This window comes from Seriola aureovittata, chromosome 20 (genome assembly GCF_021018895.1).
Source record: "Seriola aureovittata isolate HTS-2021-v1 ecotype China chromosome 20, ASM2101889v1, whole genome shotgun sequence".
Taxonomy (NCBI): domain Eukaryota; kingdom Metazoa; phylum Chordata; class Actinopteri; order Carangiformes; family Carangidae; genus Seriola; species Seriola aureovittata.
In genome coordinates this window covers 13,406,044-13,421,116 of record NC_079383.1, presented here as the reverse complement: position 1 = coordinate 13,421,116, position 15,073 = coordinate 13,406,044, and the positions used below count along the sequence as shown (strand labels likewise).

The following is a 15,073-nucleotide window of genomic DNA, read 5'->3' as shown; positions in this document are numbered from 1 at the left end:
AATTTATGTGTTTATATGCTACACAACATTTTTTACATTAAAACTGAACCACACATGTAACAATTTTATTCGGCTTGCAAGGATTTTTCCCGTGTTTAATACTCGTTTTAAAGTACCACCACCCCTCTCACAGAAACCAATGGTTTAACCTTGAGAGGAAGTCAACTAACCGTTGGGGACGCACTGACATCTAGCGGTGCTTTCCAGAAAGACAGGTATGTTTGTTTGGGAAGCCTGTGTGGACTTGCAGCACTGTACTTTTCGGGGTGGTTGGGGTGTTTCACGAATTGATAAAACTGAAACTAATGGTAATGTGTTTAACGAAACGAAATTTTTACGACAAAGCCCGAAAGCGAGACTTAAAGGACTAAAAAGGCTGGTTGGTACTTGACAATTAGCTTAGTTGTTTGTAAATTTCACTATTGCAAAGGTTTATATTGTTATAACCATTTAGACAAGTGATATCAAATAGTAAATATTACCGACTAAGTTTGAGTTTGACGTGTTAGACGCGTCAGGTATATATTTTTGTTTTAGGGCTTGGTGTCAGCTAGGTTAGTTAGTTAGCCTCTCCTGGGAGGACCGTTTGTATTATGGTTGCCCCTAACAACAGAATGATGCTTTACGCCTTGCAGACAGTCTAGACAAGAGCATTTGTCAGGTTATGGTCTGTGGAGGCAAATTATTTCAACATGAATGATATATATTACAGCATTGTTTTATTTCTATCACCAGGGTTATGGCTGAGCATTTAAACAGGTACACATTTTCTTATATTAGCTGTTGTACACTGGTTCAACTCTCTGGCTGTACATAGAAATAGACGAAGATGGGACGTTTTTCAAGGGCATTAAGAGGAAACGCACAAAGATATACCATCATTGAAGAGGGATACACCAGTCATTCATGCAAATTGAGGTACCTACAATATCAATATATTGAAAACCCTTGTAACTATCAATGAGCATAACAATGTTAGAGATTAATTCGATTATTAAATGTGAATGTTCTCCACAGTTACGGTTGGTGAGACTGTAAATATGCCTCCAGCATCAGCAGCACAAGGAATAATTCCTAATTTAGACAGAGGTATTGTGCAAGTCTCTGAGAGTGAACAGGTTGCATTCTTTGAGTATAGTCTTCATCATACAATGTGTGTCTTATACTGTATTTGCTATATTTTCCAGGCTTGGGCTTTAGTTTGCTGCTGGGAACTGACTATGAAAAGAGAAAACAGAAACTTCAGCAGGAGCTTCAGCTTGACTATAAACAATATGTTGCCAAGGTCTGATGATGTTTTTGGAAAACTAAATGATTAGTACAAACATGTTTATGTCTCAAGTTGCCTCTCTGTTGCATTTTTCTGACTCAACATCCCAACCTTTGTTGTCATATTCTTCGTCCAGAAAAAGGATCCAAATCCTAGAGAACTTCATCCACAAATACAGGGTCTCTCCTTACCTATTGATGAGAAGATATCAGCTAAGGTGTGTGTCTGTGTATTTTGTGTGCCTAGTTGAGTACTTGGACAAGTATATTTGTGTGTGTGTGTGTGTGTGTGTGTGTGTGTGTGTGTGTGTGTGTGTGTGTGTGTTTGTGTTTGTGTCTGAGTGTGACATAACGACCGAAAGGCAGGTACTGTAACTCTGTCCGGTCATCAAAATTGGACTTTTTCCCCCTGGCTTGATATAACTTGTTCACAACAACACTGATGGACCTGATATACTGTAGAGTCTCAACTTAAGGTGATATAAATTGTTGATTATATAGTGCCATGTATTTCATGGCAACAGCTTTTGTTTACAAGAGAATCCAGAACTTGATAACAATGAGCTATTGTGACCCAGTGGCCTAATGGATAAGGTATCAGCCTCCGGAGCTGGGGATTGCGGGTTCAAGTCCCACCTGGGTTGAGTGAGATTAACCAAAGAAAGCCTGATTAATTTGATCTTTGGAGAAAGTCAAAGTTTAGTATACAATACAATTACTTTATTATGGAAGGAGGTACCTGCTTTAGCAATAAATAGATCCCTGTGCTTTGAAGTGTCTATCAACAATTGTGTTAATCGTTGTGTAAGAAATGTCTTTAAGTATTGAATATTCAGTGTGTAGGGGAACTTTTAACTGAGATATGAGAAAAATATAGTAAGGTGTCTTTTTTTCAGAAGGTGACCTACTGTATGTTAATCGTTTTGTACAGTATGTTTAGTTTTCTAATAGACATGAAATGGTATAGAAATTTTGATGATTATAGTGACGAAATGTAGCTGCCCTGCCTGAATGAGATGGCTGCTTTGGAGACATGACTGCATTTGTTTCTCTCACAGGAAAAACTGAGAGAGGAGAGAAAAAAAGAATACAACCTCTTCCTCCAGGAAAAAACTCAAATCAGAAGATTGAAGAGAGGAACACCTCCTGTTACTTCTAAGGTAATGAGAATAGCCAATAAACAATGAAGCATATTGATCTTTATATTTTTTGCAATTCTACTTTCTAACCAAAAGACATTGTTTATAGAAAAATATTTTTGTTATGTGCTATGCAACTTTTAATGCACACTGGTATAAAGTAAATGCTTTTCAAATTAAAGTTTTTCCACATTTTCACTTTCAGCCTGGACAGGTTCAAGCTTCAGATGCTGTACGCATCTTTTCTCCAGCTTCTCATCTACCCATCCTCAACACCCACACAAACATACCCCCTCCTTCCAGGGAGTGCCCTGCATCCAGGAGAGATGCTGCCACTCTTACTGATGCAGTGGATAATGGAAAAAGCACTGGGACTTGGGAACCAGGCTATCGGGGGCGAAGACGTTGGCAAATCTGTAGACCAAAAGAGCTCTATACCTCTGAGGAGGAGCTATTCACAGACAAAGAGGAGGAGCTGGAGTTCAGACACAGGAGGAGAAAGCACAGACACACCCCAGAGCCTGTGTACAAAGAGGAGAGGAGAATCAGAGAACACAGAACTAACACGTGTAACATTTTTCCTAAGTATGATTTTGAGCTACTAGTATTCACCATCACCATGGAGTAATGGGCATGGTAATATAGTTCCTCTTCACCTGTCTGTTTCTTTGGCAGAGCTCCTCTGGACATAAAGGAGGTGGAGGCCCCTGGCGTTCATGATCAGAACAACAATGACTGGCTTTGGAAGTCAGAGTAAGAAAGATCCATTTCTTTGTGAGAACTGTATTGCTGAGACAGAATCATTCTAGATAGCAACAGTATTCACATACAATGCTCAAAAGCCAATAACATCCTCCTAGAAAGTCACATAAATTTTCTCAATCAATAAAGTACACAGGATAACTGTAACACCAGACAGGTATTGATTATTGCTGCATACTTAGTTATTGCTCTTCAGCACTTCTCTTACATGCTGTTGCATTTCATGGTTTCCGGTTTATGCCATTATGTTGAGCTACTGTCAGTAAGTCTTTAACGTGTGGGGCAGTGAACGAGGGTGAGCCTTGGCCCAGCTCCAGGCAAACAATTACTCACCCCAGTTCTATCAGAGGGGCCAGATTTATTGGAGAATGGGGTTTCACTCTTCATCTCTGTGTTAATGACCAGAAAGCTCCGCAGGCAAACTGTGAGGCAGTGTTGATGTAAAATGGTAGCTGGGTGTGGCTAAGAAGGAAACTGATTGCTGTGCTGTTATTCTTATCCGCTGTATAAGGGTATCTTGTGGAGTGTCTGGTTCTGTCTGTGCATCTGTGTTCAATAGCCTCCAAACAGACAGCATGAGGATGGCTGCAAGATCTAGACCTGCTAGCAGCAAAGATAAAGCTGAGTTTGCTACTGGATTACTAATTGGTAAATACCAGTTTTATTTTATGATGCTTTTAGACACCTATTGACTTGTGTGATTACTGATGGAATTTGTCATCTGAAATCTTTTTTCAGCATCATCACTTGTCTGTTTATGACTCTCTTTCATGTTGTCATGCAGGGGCAACAGAAGAGCAGACGGCCTCTCGGTTGAGGAAAGAACAGTATATGCAGGAGCTTCAAAAACAAATGGCAGAACAACAGAGAAACAAGATGAGGTAAGTATTTATTCCCTAAATAAATAATTTCACTGGAGTTGGCACATCAGTAGTTAACGAGACAGAAACAATGGGATGATTTGCACTTGCATTTGTTTTCAGGGAGAAGAGACTTGAGCTAAGGGTTGCAGCCACTGGAGCCACAGACCCTGAAAAAGAGGTAGGAATATGGCATTACAAGAAAGAGCTAAAAAATTAATACAGTTTTTAAAACATATTATGTAGCATCGTAATATAACATAACATAACATAATGATCCCATCTTGCTGTAATACAATCGTCACAGTCCTGCATTTGATGCTGATGTTGATGATTTTTGTAATCTTGTAGAAGTAGTCTCTACAGCTCAATACACACTTCTCTTATGTCACTATTTATCACAATCATTGATGATAATGATTTGATGTGATGTCACAACACTGCCTTGAGCAACACCTCACATTTTGAGAGGTTTTCTCAATATTCTTGTCTGAATTCTTGTGATGGATCTCTTTTCCGTGATGCATCACCTCTTCAGCCTGATCGGCTTAAGCAGTTTGGAGCTGTAAATCGCCAATATGACAGCTGGATACGAGATGTTCCCTACAAGCTCAGAATAGATCTACAGGCCATAGGGAAGGACCCAAATCCAAGGCCAAAAGATAACAAACCTACTGAAGACACAGAACAGAGAGACCTCCTGGGAAATTCCCAGGTGGACTACAGTACAGCTCTCAGTCAGCTGGCAGGAAACACGGTGCCTGGGTCTGTGACGGGAGCAGCACAAGGTGTCCCTTCACTGGACTATTTTAATGAGGACTATCACAGGAACTTCTCAAACATGCTTGGAGAGGTGGCCATTCCAAGGTAGTTCACTGCTGCTTTTTGTTCCTTTACATGGGTGAACTTAACAACTCTGCTTATATTCATTGAAGTATCTGTGATTTTGTTTTTTCAGGGTTGCTGGTGTTCCTCCTCCAATACCTCCCACTGTAACTAATAATTACAAGACTCCATATGATGCACCCTATTACTACTATGGAACAAGAAATCCATTGGATCCTAATCTTCCTCACTATCAAAGTATAGTTTCTTAATTTTAAGAAATGTTTGTAGCAATGTGGTTTTAATGGCAGACTGACATAAAGTGCAGTCATGACAAACAAAAAGCAACAATAACACACAATAAAAAAACAACTTTACTGTTTACTGTGATGGATTACCTACTGCATTTCCAGCGAGTTTCAACTCGATAGTTTTGCAAGACTGGTCAACACTGTGTCTAGTATTTTCATGGTCATTAACTGACTTGCAGTATCTGGCACAATCACCTTAGATGGGAGTAATTCACCTTGCCTTAAATAAACTCCCAGACCTCTCTGTAGAGAATTAGCATTTATTATGGAGCCACTTTATCACCATATCAATGGCCAAGAGGACTTGGCATAGCAATTCATAAATCTCATTTTACAGCAGAACTGATTTTATTACTAAGGGGATATACCGTACAGTTTATTGGATATGAGTTTAGCAGATCCAGATGGATCTGACTTCATCCAGCTGGTCTGTTTGGTGACGTTTATTTCCCTTAAATTTTTATTTTAAAGCTAAATTTCTGCCCCGGCCTGGGTAAAATAAAAATAATGTTGGAAAGAAAAGCTGGCAGACGGTGGCAGCAGATAGCTGATGAAACTGTTGAATTGTGTGTATTTATTATCTTGTGTTTTGTGTATTTTCTTCATTAGATGATCTGCCTGGAAGGGTGCAGCAGTCTGGGAATGTCCAGAGTTCTCCTCAGAAACCACCTCCTCTCGGACCCAGTCGCTGCATTGAGTCAGTGTCTATCAAACCAGAATTTAGAATAGAAATTTATTTATTTAGATGATTAATTCAGTGTGCACAATTTTAAACAATTTCAAAATATGTGCAATCAATTTGTAGGGTGTGATAGCTTTCACATTAGTCAATGATCATGAGATATTTTTCCTCTCTTCCAGAAGAAGGCCCTCACTGCAAAATAACTGTGTCTTTCTGCCTTATCATTTGTCACTCAGCCTGTCTGCTTCTAGAGCAACTGATCAGTATAGAGCGTCACCCCTGGATATTGGAGAGTTTCCTGTAGACAAGTCCAAGCAGAGGAAAGAGAGTGCACTGAGCTACCAGGAAGCACTAAGGCAGCAGGTACATCATGAGATCTATGATATATCACCTGACTGCCATAAATAGACCCCAAACTAACTTCTCAAATTATTAATGGAAGCATTTTCTGTGCCCACTTTACAGTTCTCTTAACTGGTGTTAAGGTGTTTTTTACAGATTTGGTAATTCAGTCAAAGGGTTGAGGGTGGCAGCAACAGACTGATATGCTAATGATTCCTGTAATGGGCTGTTTCCTCCATTTTGATGGCAGAAGACCCCCAGGCATCGGATGACTTTAGGGACAGGCTTCAATATTTTGACAGTAGATCATGATGGAGTCATGGGCAGAGAAATACATTGTAGCAAGACTAACAGACAAATACAGACTTTCACTACACTATATCAAGGGACAGAGGTGGTCTCTGAAACTGCATCCACTTTTGAAACATCCTGCCATCCTTGTGTCCAGATCAAAGAAAGAGCAGAGCGTAAAAGAAGAGAAAAAGAAGAAAAGGAGCGATATGATGCCAAGGTAGAGGCCGAGATGAAGGCGTACAACCCCTGGGGGCGAAGTGGGGGTGGTGCTCCGATTAAAGACCAAAATGGCAACCTTTTTCGTAAGTTGGCTTTCACTTCCTTACGAGGTCTGCTAAACCTGAGATTCTTTTATGATTGTTCAGGGTAGTCTCTTATTACTGCATATTTTAGTTACTTATAAATATTTCCTTGCTCTCAGATGACTTGAATCAAAGGAACAAGATCAATAAGGAGTCATGTAGGAATCCTGTGTTCAAGAATAGTGAACAGACACAAAACGTTTTGATGAGGAACGGAGACACTCCTGGAGTTGAGGCCAGCACTCCCATCTCCCCACAACTATCAGGTAGTGTTTCAGTCTCTCTGGATAACTGCCAAATTCATCTGTCATCTAGATTATTTTGTGTACTCTCTACTGAGCATCTGTGTGTATGCTGTGTGCATTGTTCTCCTTATTGATAGATTACTTTCTGTCTCACTTGTCCTTGTAGGATTAAATGATCAGACAACTCAACAGCAGCTCCCCATGCAGGACAGATACAGAGAAGCCCTGGAACAACAGGTAGGCCACACTCTACAATCTGTGCAGGTAACTGCCTGAATACTAAGCAAAGGCACTGATCAAACAAAACATGAACTGCTTTAGTGTGTGTGGGTGTCTTTTTTGTGAAATCTGAATACGGTTTATTGTTTCCAACTACTTTAATGTTCCCAAGAACTTGTATTAAAGAATTTGTAAATACACTGTAACTGTAATTTTACTTTGTCAATACCAACAGATAGAGGAAAACAAAAGAAAGCAGGCAGAGGAAAGGGAACGAATGAGGATTGAGGAGGAGAACGAAGAGAGGAGGTTGGCAGAGCAAAGGGTTCGCATACAGCGGGAATATGAGGAGGAGCAAAAGAAGAAAAAGAGGGTTGAGGTGAGGAGCCTTCATCTCTTTGATGAAGAGTACATCATTCAAGAGAGGTGCATATTTGGGGGCAGGGGTTCTCTTTGCAATGGACTTGCCATTGAGAAATGGTTTTCTTTACTCTCTGCAGCACAGGCTGGAGAACCAAAGCTGGATCAATGAACCTAAGACACATCGTCACAATGAGGAAAAGAAGAGGAGACAGGAACAAGAGACTGAGAAGAGGTTACCTGAGGTAACCAGGGACAGAGAGGAAAAACGGACGCAGTTGAGTTATGAGGTACAGTAAACCTGAAAAGACATTGGCACTGCAGCTATAGTTTTATTAAACATCTTTGTCAAGAAATGTGATTCTGCTCATAAATGTACAGAGAGAGCCATCTCCTCCCATCCCAGCCTTGCAAAAGAAACGGACAAACCTTGTGGCATCCAGCCCTCCCTCTCCCTCTGTTGTGAGCCAATTCTCCTCCAGGACTGTAAGTCAATCAATCAGTGCAAATATTTTTACATCAAACATGTAATGGTGTGAATTTATAATAAAAAATGTTCAAAATTGACATAATAGGAGCGCACTGTGTCAGCACCACACTACCAACCAGTCCCTGAGGAAATACCCCAGCTACAAGGTAAGACTGTCCTTATCTGTACACCACCCATCTCTAAAAGATCTTTCTTTGTATTCTTGTAAATCATAAATTGCCACTCAAAAATGTATTGTTCCCATCCTTGTCTCCGTCTCCTCTCACTCCCTCTGCTTGCTTTAGATGGTCAACAGGAAGTGATCAGAGAGCTGTCAGCCCTCCGTAGGTACCTGAGGAAAGAGCAGAGACAACTGGAGGTTCAGCTGGGCCAAACAGATCAACAGGAGAGTCACTACACTCCCCCCAGCAGGTATTACTGTTAGACACCCAGCAGCAGGGGTAATTCTGGGCTTAAAATTAGTTAATTTAGACGAGTTATTAGATGTGCTGTAGCCTTTCAGCTCCAATTTCACCTAATGCACCCCCAGATGCAATAAGGGCAAGACACAATACTAATTCTGTCTTTTTTTAATGGCAATGTTGATTTACTATATATATATTTAAAAAGGCATTCTTGTGTTAATGAAAGTGACCCAGGTCAGATTGGCTATCTTCTATTCTCCATTCAGATTTGTTTCAGGGGCTCATTACTGAACTAATATAACAGCATGATCCCCAACAGGAAATTTTCTTTTCATCTGTCATCACCTTGCAAGATCAGCAAGGTCAGCTGAAGTGCAGGATGCAATAGAGATTCAGAATGTTGCTGAAGGGCACTTCAACAGGGCCTTACAAACCATATATGTGTGTTGCAAAAATGATTTATGTATAACAAGCTACTTGTAAAGTCTCTGCTTATATTCAAATTAGTTTACTCCAAATCATCTGAGAGATGGCTTTGAACTGTTTCATGGCTATTCTTTGGTTACAGTCTAAGGTTGTTACACAGAAACTTAACTGGTTGTTTTATTCATTGTGCACAGGTGAAAAACATCCAGGATAATGTGCTACTGCCACATTATCAGAAAGACGCTTGCGTGTTATTAAAGGTAGTTGTTGTTGTTTAAAGTGGGGTTTACCTCCTTTGCTCAGGCCCAGAAGACGTCCCAGAGTGGATGCCTTTGAACCAGCGCATCAAGCTGACCAGCCATCAACTGCAAGAATTTACTCTGATGCTGCAGGTGTCAACATGCAAAACATCAGGGAGTTCAACCAACTTAAATACAGAGGTACTGAAAGACACTTCATTAATTAGACACAGGTCTCATTTTATCAAGGAATATTTTACTCACTAATCAGGTCAGCCTTAGGCCCTGAAAGAAAAAAACACCCTTGGTCAATTTTCTATTAGATCGCTATGCTTTATATCTTCGTCACTACAGTATTATGAGCAGTGACTTTCTGATTGCCAGTGCCATCTTTCTATCGAAGTTGATTTGTTTCAGTATTATTTGTTTGAATAGATGGACAATCCATGGATAAATGTTTAATCTGTAAATAGGAAACACCTTCCATAAATACAAAAAATAAATGTACAAATTCACAAAAATATCTTGCAAATATAAAACGCATTTGCAAATACACAAACAAATTCCACAAATAAAAAAAATATCTGTGAATACATTCAATTAATTTACAAATAAATGAAAAGCATTTGTGAATATCTTCCTAACATTTACAACTTTCAAACAGACATTTATGAATCAATTTTCTATTTGTGAACCAAAAAAGCATTTGTGGATCTCAATTCTACACTTGTGGATTTAAATTTTACACACACACAGTTTTGAAACAAACTCTCGACCAGTCTGAACTAAAGGTGACTTGTATTACTCTTTAAGAGCACGTAGTCCTCTATGTGTTGTTTTTTCCCCAAATAATCGGTGACAAGTAACGTGCACTACGTCAACAGTTGTAAAATATGAAGTGACAGGACCTGGTTAAGGTCTTTGAAAGTATGACTATTGGTATTGATATTTGTTTTGTTAAGAAGTGACGTATTGCAATTTTATTGTTCATTGTTAATATGTAGGCTGAGCTAACATTAACTACTAAACTGGTACCTGTTCCCATGGCGACAGTAAACATTCATGTTGTGGGAATGAAAGCCCTGTGATGATGATGAAGATACATTTTAAATAGTGAGTGGGGAGTGGGGGTGGGGAGAAGCTGTTCAACACTAAATACTGCATATCATAGTGGATCTTTGTGTCATTTATGCCCTGGTAAAACAAGCAGCTGCCACTGCCCCAGACAGACAAACAAGTAGCAAGGAAGTGACATCCTAACTGATGACCTTGCCTTGATGAGAGGACTGACAGATTGCATTTTCATTTTCACTCCAAAAGAGTGTAGTGACATGTAAATGTAAATGCAATGGACTGTGGGCGTTGTTTGCTATTTTGCTGTTTGTATTTGAATGTTGTCACTGTAGAGCAGGTTAAGTCTTTGAAAATTAACTGTCAATAACTTTTCAATTTTCATTTTAATATGGTCATAGAACACCCATGAGTATGTGAAAAGGAAATGCAATTTGGATTACTGCATTTTTTTTTTCTTTGCTGGGCTGAAGAGCTGCACAAGAACAGGTGTGCTAACTGGTCAACTCTCACAGGTGCCTTGAGTGTCCTTTTTTCTGTTGTGGCCTGCTGGGGCAGCATCATGTCAGACATGAACACAAGAAGACTGGACAAGCTGGTCAAAAAGGCTGGGTCTGTGCTCTGGACTCACTCAAGACTGTTGTGGAGAGACACATGCAATGTAAGATTCAGGCCATTTTTAGACAATACAAACCACCCTCTCCACAAGATTCTGGCAGGCCAGAGAAGAAGCTGTATAACACCTCAGCCGGAAAAAAAACGTATGAATAATAATAATAATAATAATAATAATAATTATAAAATGTAATAAAATTACATGTGAAACCTGTTAGAAGTTGGAACATTATCATATATTGACATATATGTCTAGCTAATAGAAACAGGCATAGAATGCCATAGTAAGGCATTAAAACGTCATAAAAATGCTATAGTATAGAAACGCATAAAAACCATCATAGTATAGTAAGACATAAACAATGTCATAGTATAGTAAGGCATAAAAACGTCAGTATAGTAAGGTATAAAAATGTCATAAAAACATCATGGTATAGAAAGGAATAAAAACATAGTATAACAAAGCATAAAAATGTCATAATATAGAAAAGGCATAGAAAGGCATAAAAAAAAGTAGTATTGTAAGTCATTAGAGTCACCAGTTGTAACGGGAGAACATAAAAACTCCACACAGAAAGGCCCCAGGTCTGGGGTTCGAACTCAGAACCTTCTCACTGTGGGAAGACAGTTCTAACCACTGCATCACCATGCCACCCATAAAAAAAGAGCATATTGAGGCATAAAAAGTTGTAGTATAGCAAGGAATAAGAGGTCATAGTATTGTAAGGCACTAAAATGTCACATAAAGTAAGGCAAAAAAGTAATGGTATAGTAAGGCAAAAAGGCATAATATAGCAATAGCAAAGATAAAAAAATTAAATAGTATAGTAAGGCATTAGAGTCGCCAACTAAACTATGTTAGGAAGATATTCACAAATGTCTCTCATTTATTTATAAATTAATCGAATGTATTCACACATCACCTTTCCATGGCAAATCAGTTCATTTCACTGAACTGAAACTAATTTGGCATTGCTTACTTTGCTTTTATACTCTGAACCAACCCACTTTTCCAACTTTGAGGAAGTCATTGAGGAACCCTTTTATAATTGCCTTGGTCATGGTGTTGATGTAAGGACGCAGGAACAGGATCATTGCAGTCTTAAACCGGCTGTGCACTGCCAGATGGTTCAGACTTTCCAGAGTCTCATCAGTCCTCTGTCTCCATCTAGCCACACTGAAACTTTAATTTCATGAGGTCATGGGAGACGTCCATCAGTGACAGCAGCTTGGCAGTGTGAACAGAGAATGTAACGAAAGCGACCGAGGAAATGGCTTTGGATGTGTTCCCAGACCAAGTTAATGCAGGGGTCTGAAAGACACGCGGAGCTGCAGCTTGTAAAACCTAAAAAATGGGAAGAAATGCTAGTTTGTGACCAACTGACTAAATCACTTATCAAACTTCCACATGTAAATTTTGGATTTTTGCCAACCTAACATCTGAAAGATCTGCTCTGTGTTGTCAAACCTTGATGGAATGAAGTGGGAAGGCTGTAGCCAGGCCGTGGAGCCAACAGCCAACCTGCTGTTTGAGAGAGTAGAGGGAGAGGGAGACAGTAAGAGAGGGAGCAATTAAAGCTGCTCAGATATGAAAATTGTTGGTTTCTTTTTAATGTCTATCTCTAGTCTATGCTTCCTGACCTTAGATTTGTTCGTTCTTTATCACTGTGCTAATGAAACTGTTATGGTTGCATCATTCAAAGAATACAACCTGAGAGCCGCTTATATATATATATATATATAAAATATCTATTGAGCTTCCTCTTCTTCCCTTTATGTTCGTCAGACACCTCATCCCGTGAGGAGGTCCTTCAAATGTACCCTGACCCTCCGACTGACGCACAAAGTCTAGACATCCAACAGCAGGCACTTCTACGTGAACAACGACGCAAAATTAGGCTCATGAAGAGAGAAGAAGAAGAGCACGGTCAGCAAGCAGACGCACACACACAAACAAAAGTCTCAAATTGTTGTGTTCTTTCACTAATTGCTGTGTTTCTCTTCAGACTTTTTGGACCAGCAACTGAGCCATTATAATCCTGTGAGTTTATATGTATTTTCATTCTGACAGTCAGACTTGCTCGGCTTAGAGATATTTTATTGGCGCCTACTTTTGTTTGCATCTTCTCTCAGAGGAACAAACCTGGGCACTTCATCCACAGAGACTCCATGTTGCCATCTGAGACTGCTTTTATTGGTAAGCCTGGCTAAACATAGTTTGTTTGTAAAGGCTGTCCCTGTTCCTCTTTTCTTTTTTCTTTCAAGCAAGAAAACAATGTTTACATCAGTGGAGACACACACACAATGCACTCTGGGATTTTTCTTTTTCTAAGGCTCCAGATGTTTTCTACAAAGGTGACATGGCTCAGGAGGTCAGCTACATGCACCCTCACAATAACACACTACAACAGCCTGTGTGCCAGGCTAATTTACCTCTTTGTCTCTGTGCCAAGCTTTTTGTGGCACATGCCAGCTCATGTCTCTGTGTTGCAGCTGTTGCCAATGCTGGGTGCAAGGTGCCACTGACAGCTGCAGGGTGGCGATAGCACAGTGCCAGGCTTTGGGAATGATGGCAGTACAGAAATGGTTGAAAAGCCTGTTGTAGAATTTTTTAATACTTTCCCTCCTACCCTTTTCCATCTCTCCTTTCATTAAAAAGGTTTTGCTGGATAGACTGATTTTCATCTCTTTCACATTACACATATCTGAACTGAATTAACTTTTAGGTCCCTAATCTCTGTCCAGCTGTAAAGAGGTGTGTCTAATGATGAATGGCTTTGGGCTTTGTCAGATGTTTACAGTGGTGATGCATGTGAAGAGCGAGTTGATCAGCAGAGATCCCCTCAGCCCTCAGCACAGCATCGGGAGAGGACAGTCCCACGGAGGAGACATGACGATGATGTATGGCGCTGATGATTTGAAGCAGTATCCCGCTCTGATGCTTTCAGTACTGAATCACTCAAGTCCCTTTACTTTTCTAATTTTACAACATTAACAGATTTCTGTGGATCAGAGGGAGCATGAGACCCAAACATACGCTCAGTCTCTGCCGTCATCGACCAGTCTGAACGATGAGGCCAAGGTCAGAACACACAACCAGCGCCGCATCACGAGACAAGACTCGCACACTGGGGAACATAACAGCAAATCAGGTGAGATGAAACAATTTCCATGCTGTTGTCCATGAGAAACTTTTAAATAACAATAACAACGGATAGAAGGGCACATAACCATTGAGCCACTGAGACTGTCCCATTAACATAGCTTTCTCTTGTAAATACACACTGAATCTAATTAAAATGCAGTACGTTCAAATTTTATATTTAAACTGGATTTTTAACCCTGATCTCAATTTGGCTTTGTTACAGTGCTTTCCTGAATGTTTGAGTCTGTTTGTTTATACTAATAACTTGACTCTAAACTGTGAAATTGTAGAAATATGTATTATGTGTGTACAACATGTTATATTTAAGAATCCTTTAATGTGTGCCTAAAGAAATGTGCGATGGATAAACCTCTGTACTCTCCAGAGAGGCTGTCTGGTGATGAAAGGGATGTCTCATCTCTGCATTCTGCTCTGGAGAGGCGTGTCTCTGTGGAGACTGTTGCCACAGAGCCCTGGCTGCGGCCTGGCACTTCAGCTTCTGTAAAACGCTCAGCCCGTAGAGAGAGGCCAAACAGAGGGATGGATGCTCCGCCGTGGCTGACAGACTGCGTCACATAGCTCTCATTACATGATCTCCAAGGATGGGAAACTGCACTGAGTGAGGCTTGCCAACCTCCCTTTTCTGTAGATGCAGGTGGTGGTGGAGAAAGAATATCCCTGCTTCATGATGCTTGAATCACTTAACACCGTCTTACATGTTAAATATGGGTTTTGGTTACATTAGTTCAAAAGCTTATGAGAGACCAGAATCGTCCAGTATAAATATTGATGTCTGTTAGATTAGACAAGAACCAGCTTATTCAAAACTCACTGTGGTCAGTTCCTCTCTGCAGGAAAAGAGCACTTTTTACTGAGCCACACACAATTAACGGCTTCGACTTAGCCTATGCATGTTTGATAAGGTGAATATCTGTGAATGTACCATAGACATATGTACTGTACATTTTAATGTAGTTATTTTAGTTATAAATACACACTGTAGAGTATTATTTTATGATAAAAAATATTATTATTCAATGTTGTCCTGGCTGATCATTAAAGTGGATAATAAA

The 15,073-nt window shown here is 39.9% G+C and overlaps 1 protein-coding gene across 2 annotated transcripts; it reads left to right on the top strand.

Moving 5' to 3' along the window:
- The first annotated feature begins 212 nt into the window (after window positions 1–212).
- LOC130161060 (centrosome and spindle pole-associated protein 1) lies at window positions 213–15,038 on the top strand. Of its 2 annotated transcripts, none has more exons than XM_056363996.1 (29): window positions 213–918; window positions 1,018–1,089; window positions 1,188–1,285; window positions 1,407–1,487; window positions 2,328–2,429; window positions 2,614–2,975; window positions 3,084–3,161; window positions 3,730–3,818; window positions 3,955–4,051; window positions 4,154–4,211; window positions 4,569–4,897; window positions 4,989–5,113; window positions 5,776–5,863; window positions 6,085–6,211; window positions 6,639–6,786; window positions 6,906–7,052; window positions 7,198–7,268; window positions 7,486–7,629; window positions 7,751–7,900; window positions 7,992–8,096; window positions 8,186–8,246; window positions 8,385–8,511; window positions 9,234–9,370; window positions 12,642–12,782; window positions 12,862–12,896; window positions 12,989–13,052; window positions 13,647–13,756; window positions 13,854–14,007; window positions 14,352–14,478. In XM_056363996.1, exons 2-29 carry the CDS (start codon window positions 1,041–1,043, stop codon window positions 14,366–14,368), a joined length of 3,294 nt encoding a protein of 1,097 aa, XP_056219971.1. In that variant the 5' UTR covers window positions 213–918; window positions 1,018–1,040; the 3' UTR covers window positions 14,369–14,478. The 2 variants fall into 2 exon arrangements, with proteins under 2 accessions (XP_056219971.1, XP_056219970.1); XM_056363995.1 differs by having other exon boundaries at window positions 214–918; window positions 14,386–15,038.
- The last annotated feature ends 35 nt before the right edge of the window (window positions 15,039–15,073 follow it).

Excerpts from the sequence above, each read along its gene's own strand:
- LOC130161060 (XM_056363995.1), top strand. The coding sequence starts at position 1,041 with ATGCCTCCAGCATCAGCAGCACAAGGAATAATTCCTAATTTAGACAGA. Across the intron at positions 5,864-6,084 it reads GGACCCAGTCGCTGCATTGA|CCTGTCTGCTTCTAGAGCAA; the intron begins GTCAGTGTCTAT and ends TTTGTCACTCAG. Across the intron at positions 14,008-14,385 it reads GGAACATAACAGCAAATCAG|AGAGGCTGTCTGGTGATGAA; the intron begins GTGAGATGAAAC and ends TGTACTCTCCAG.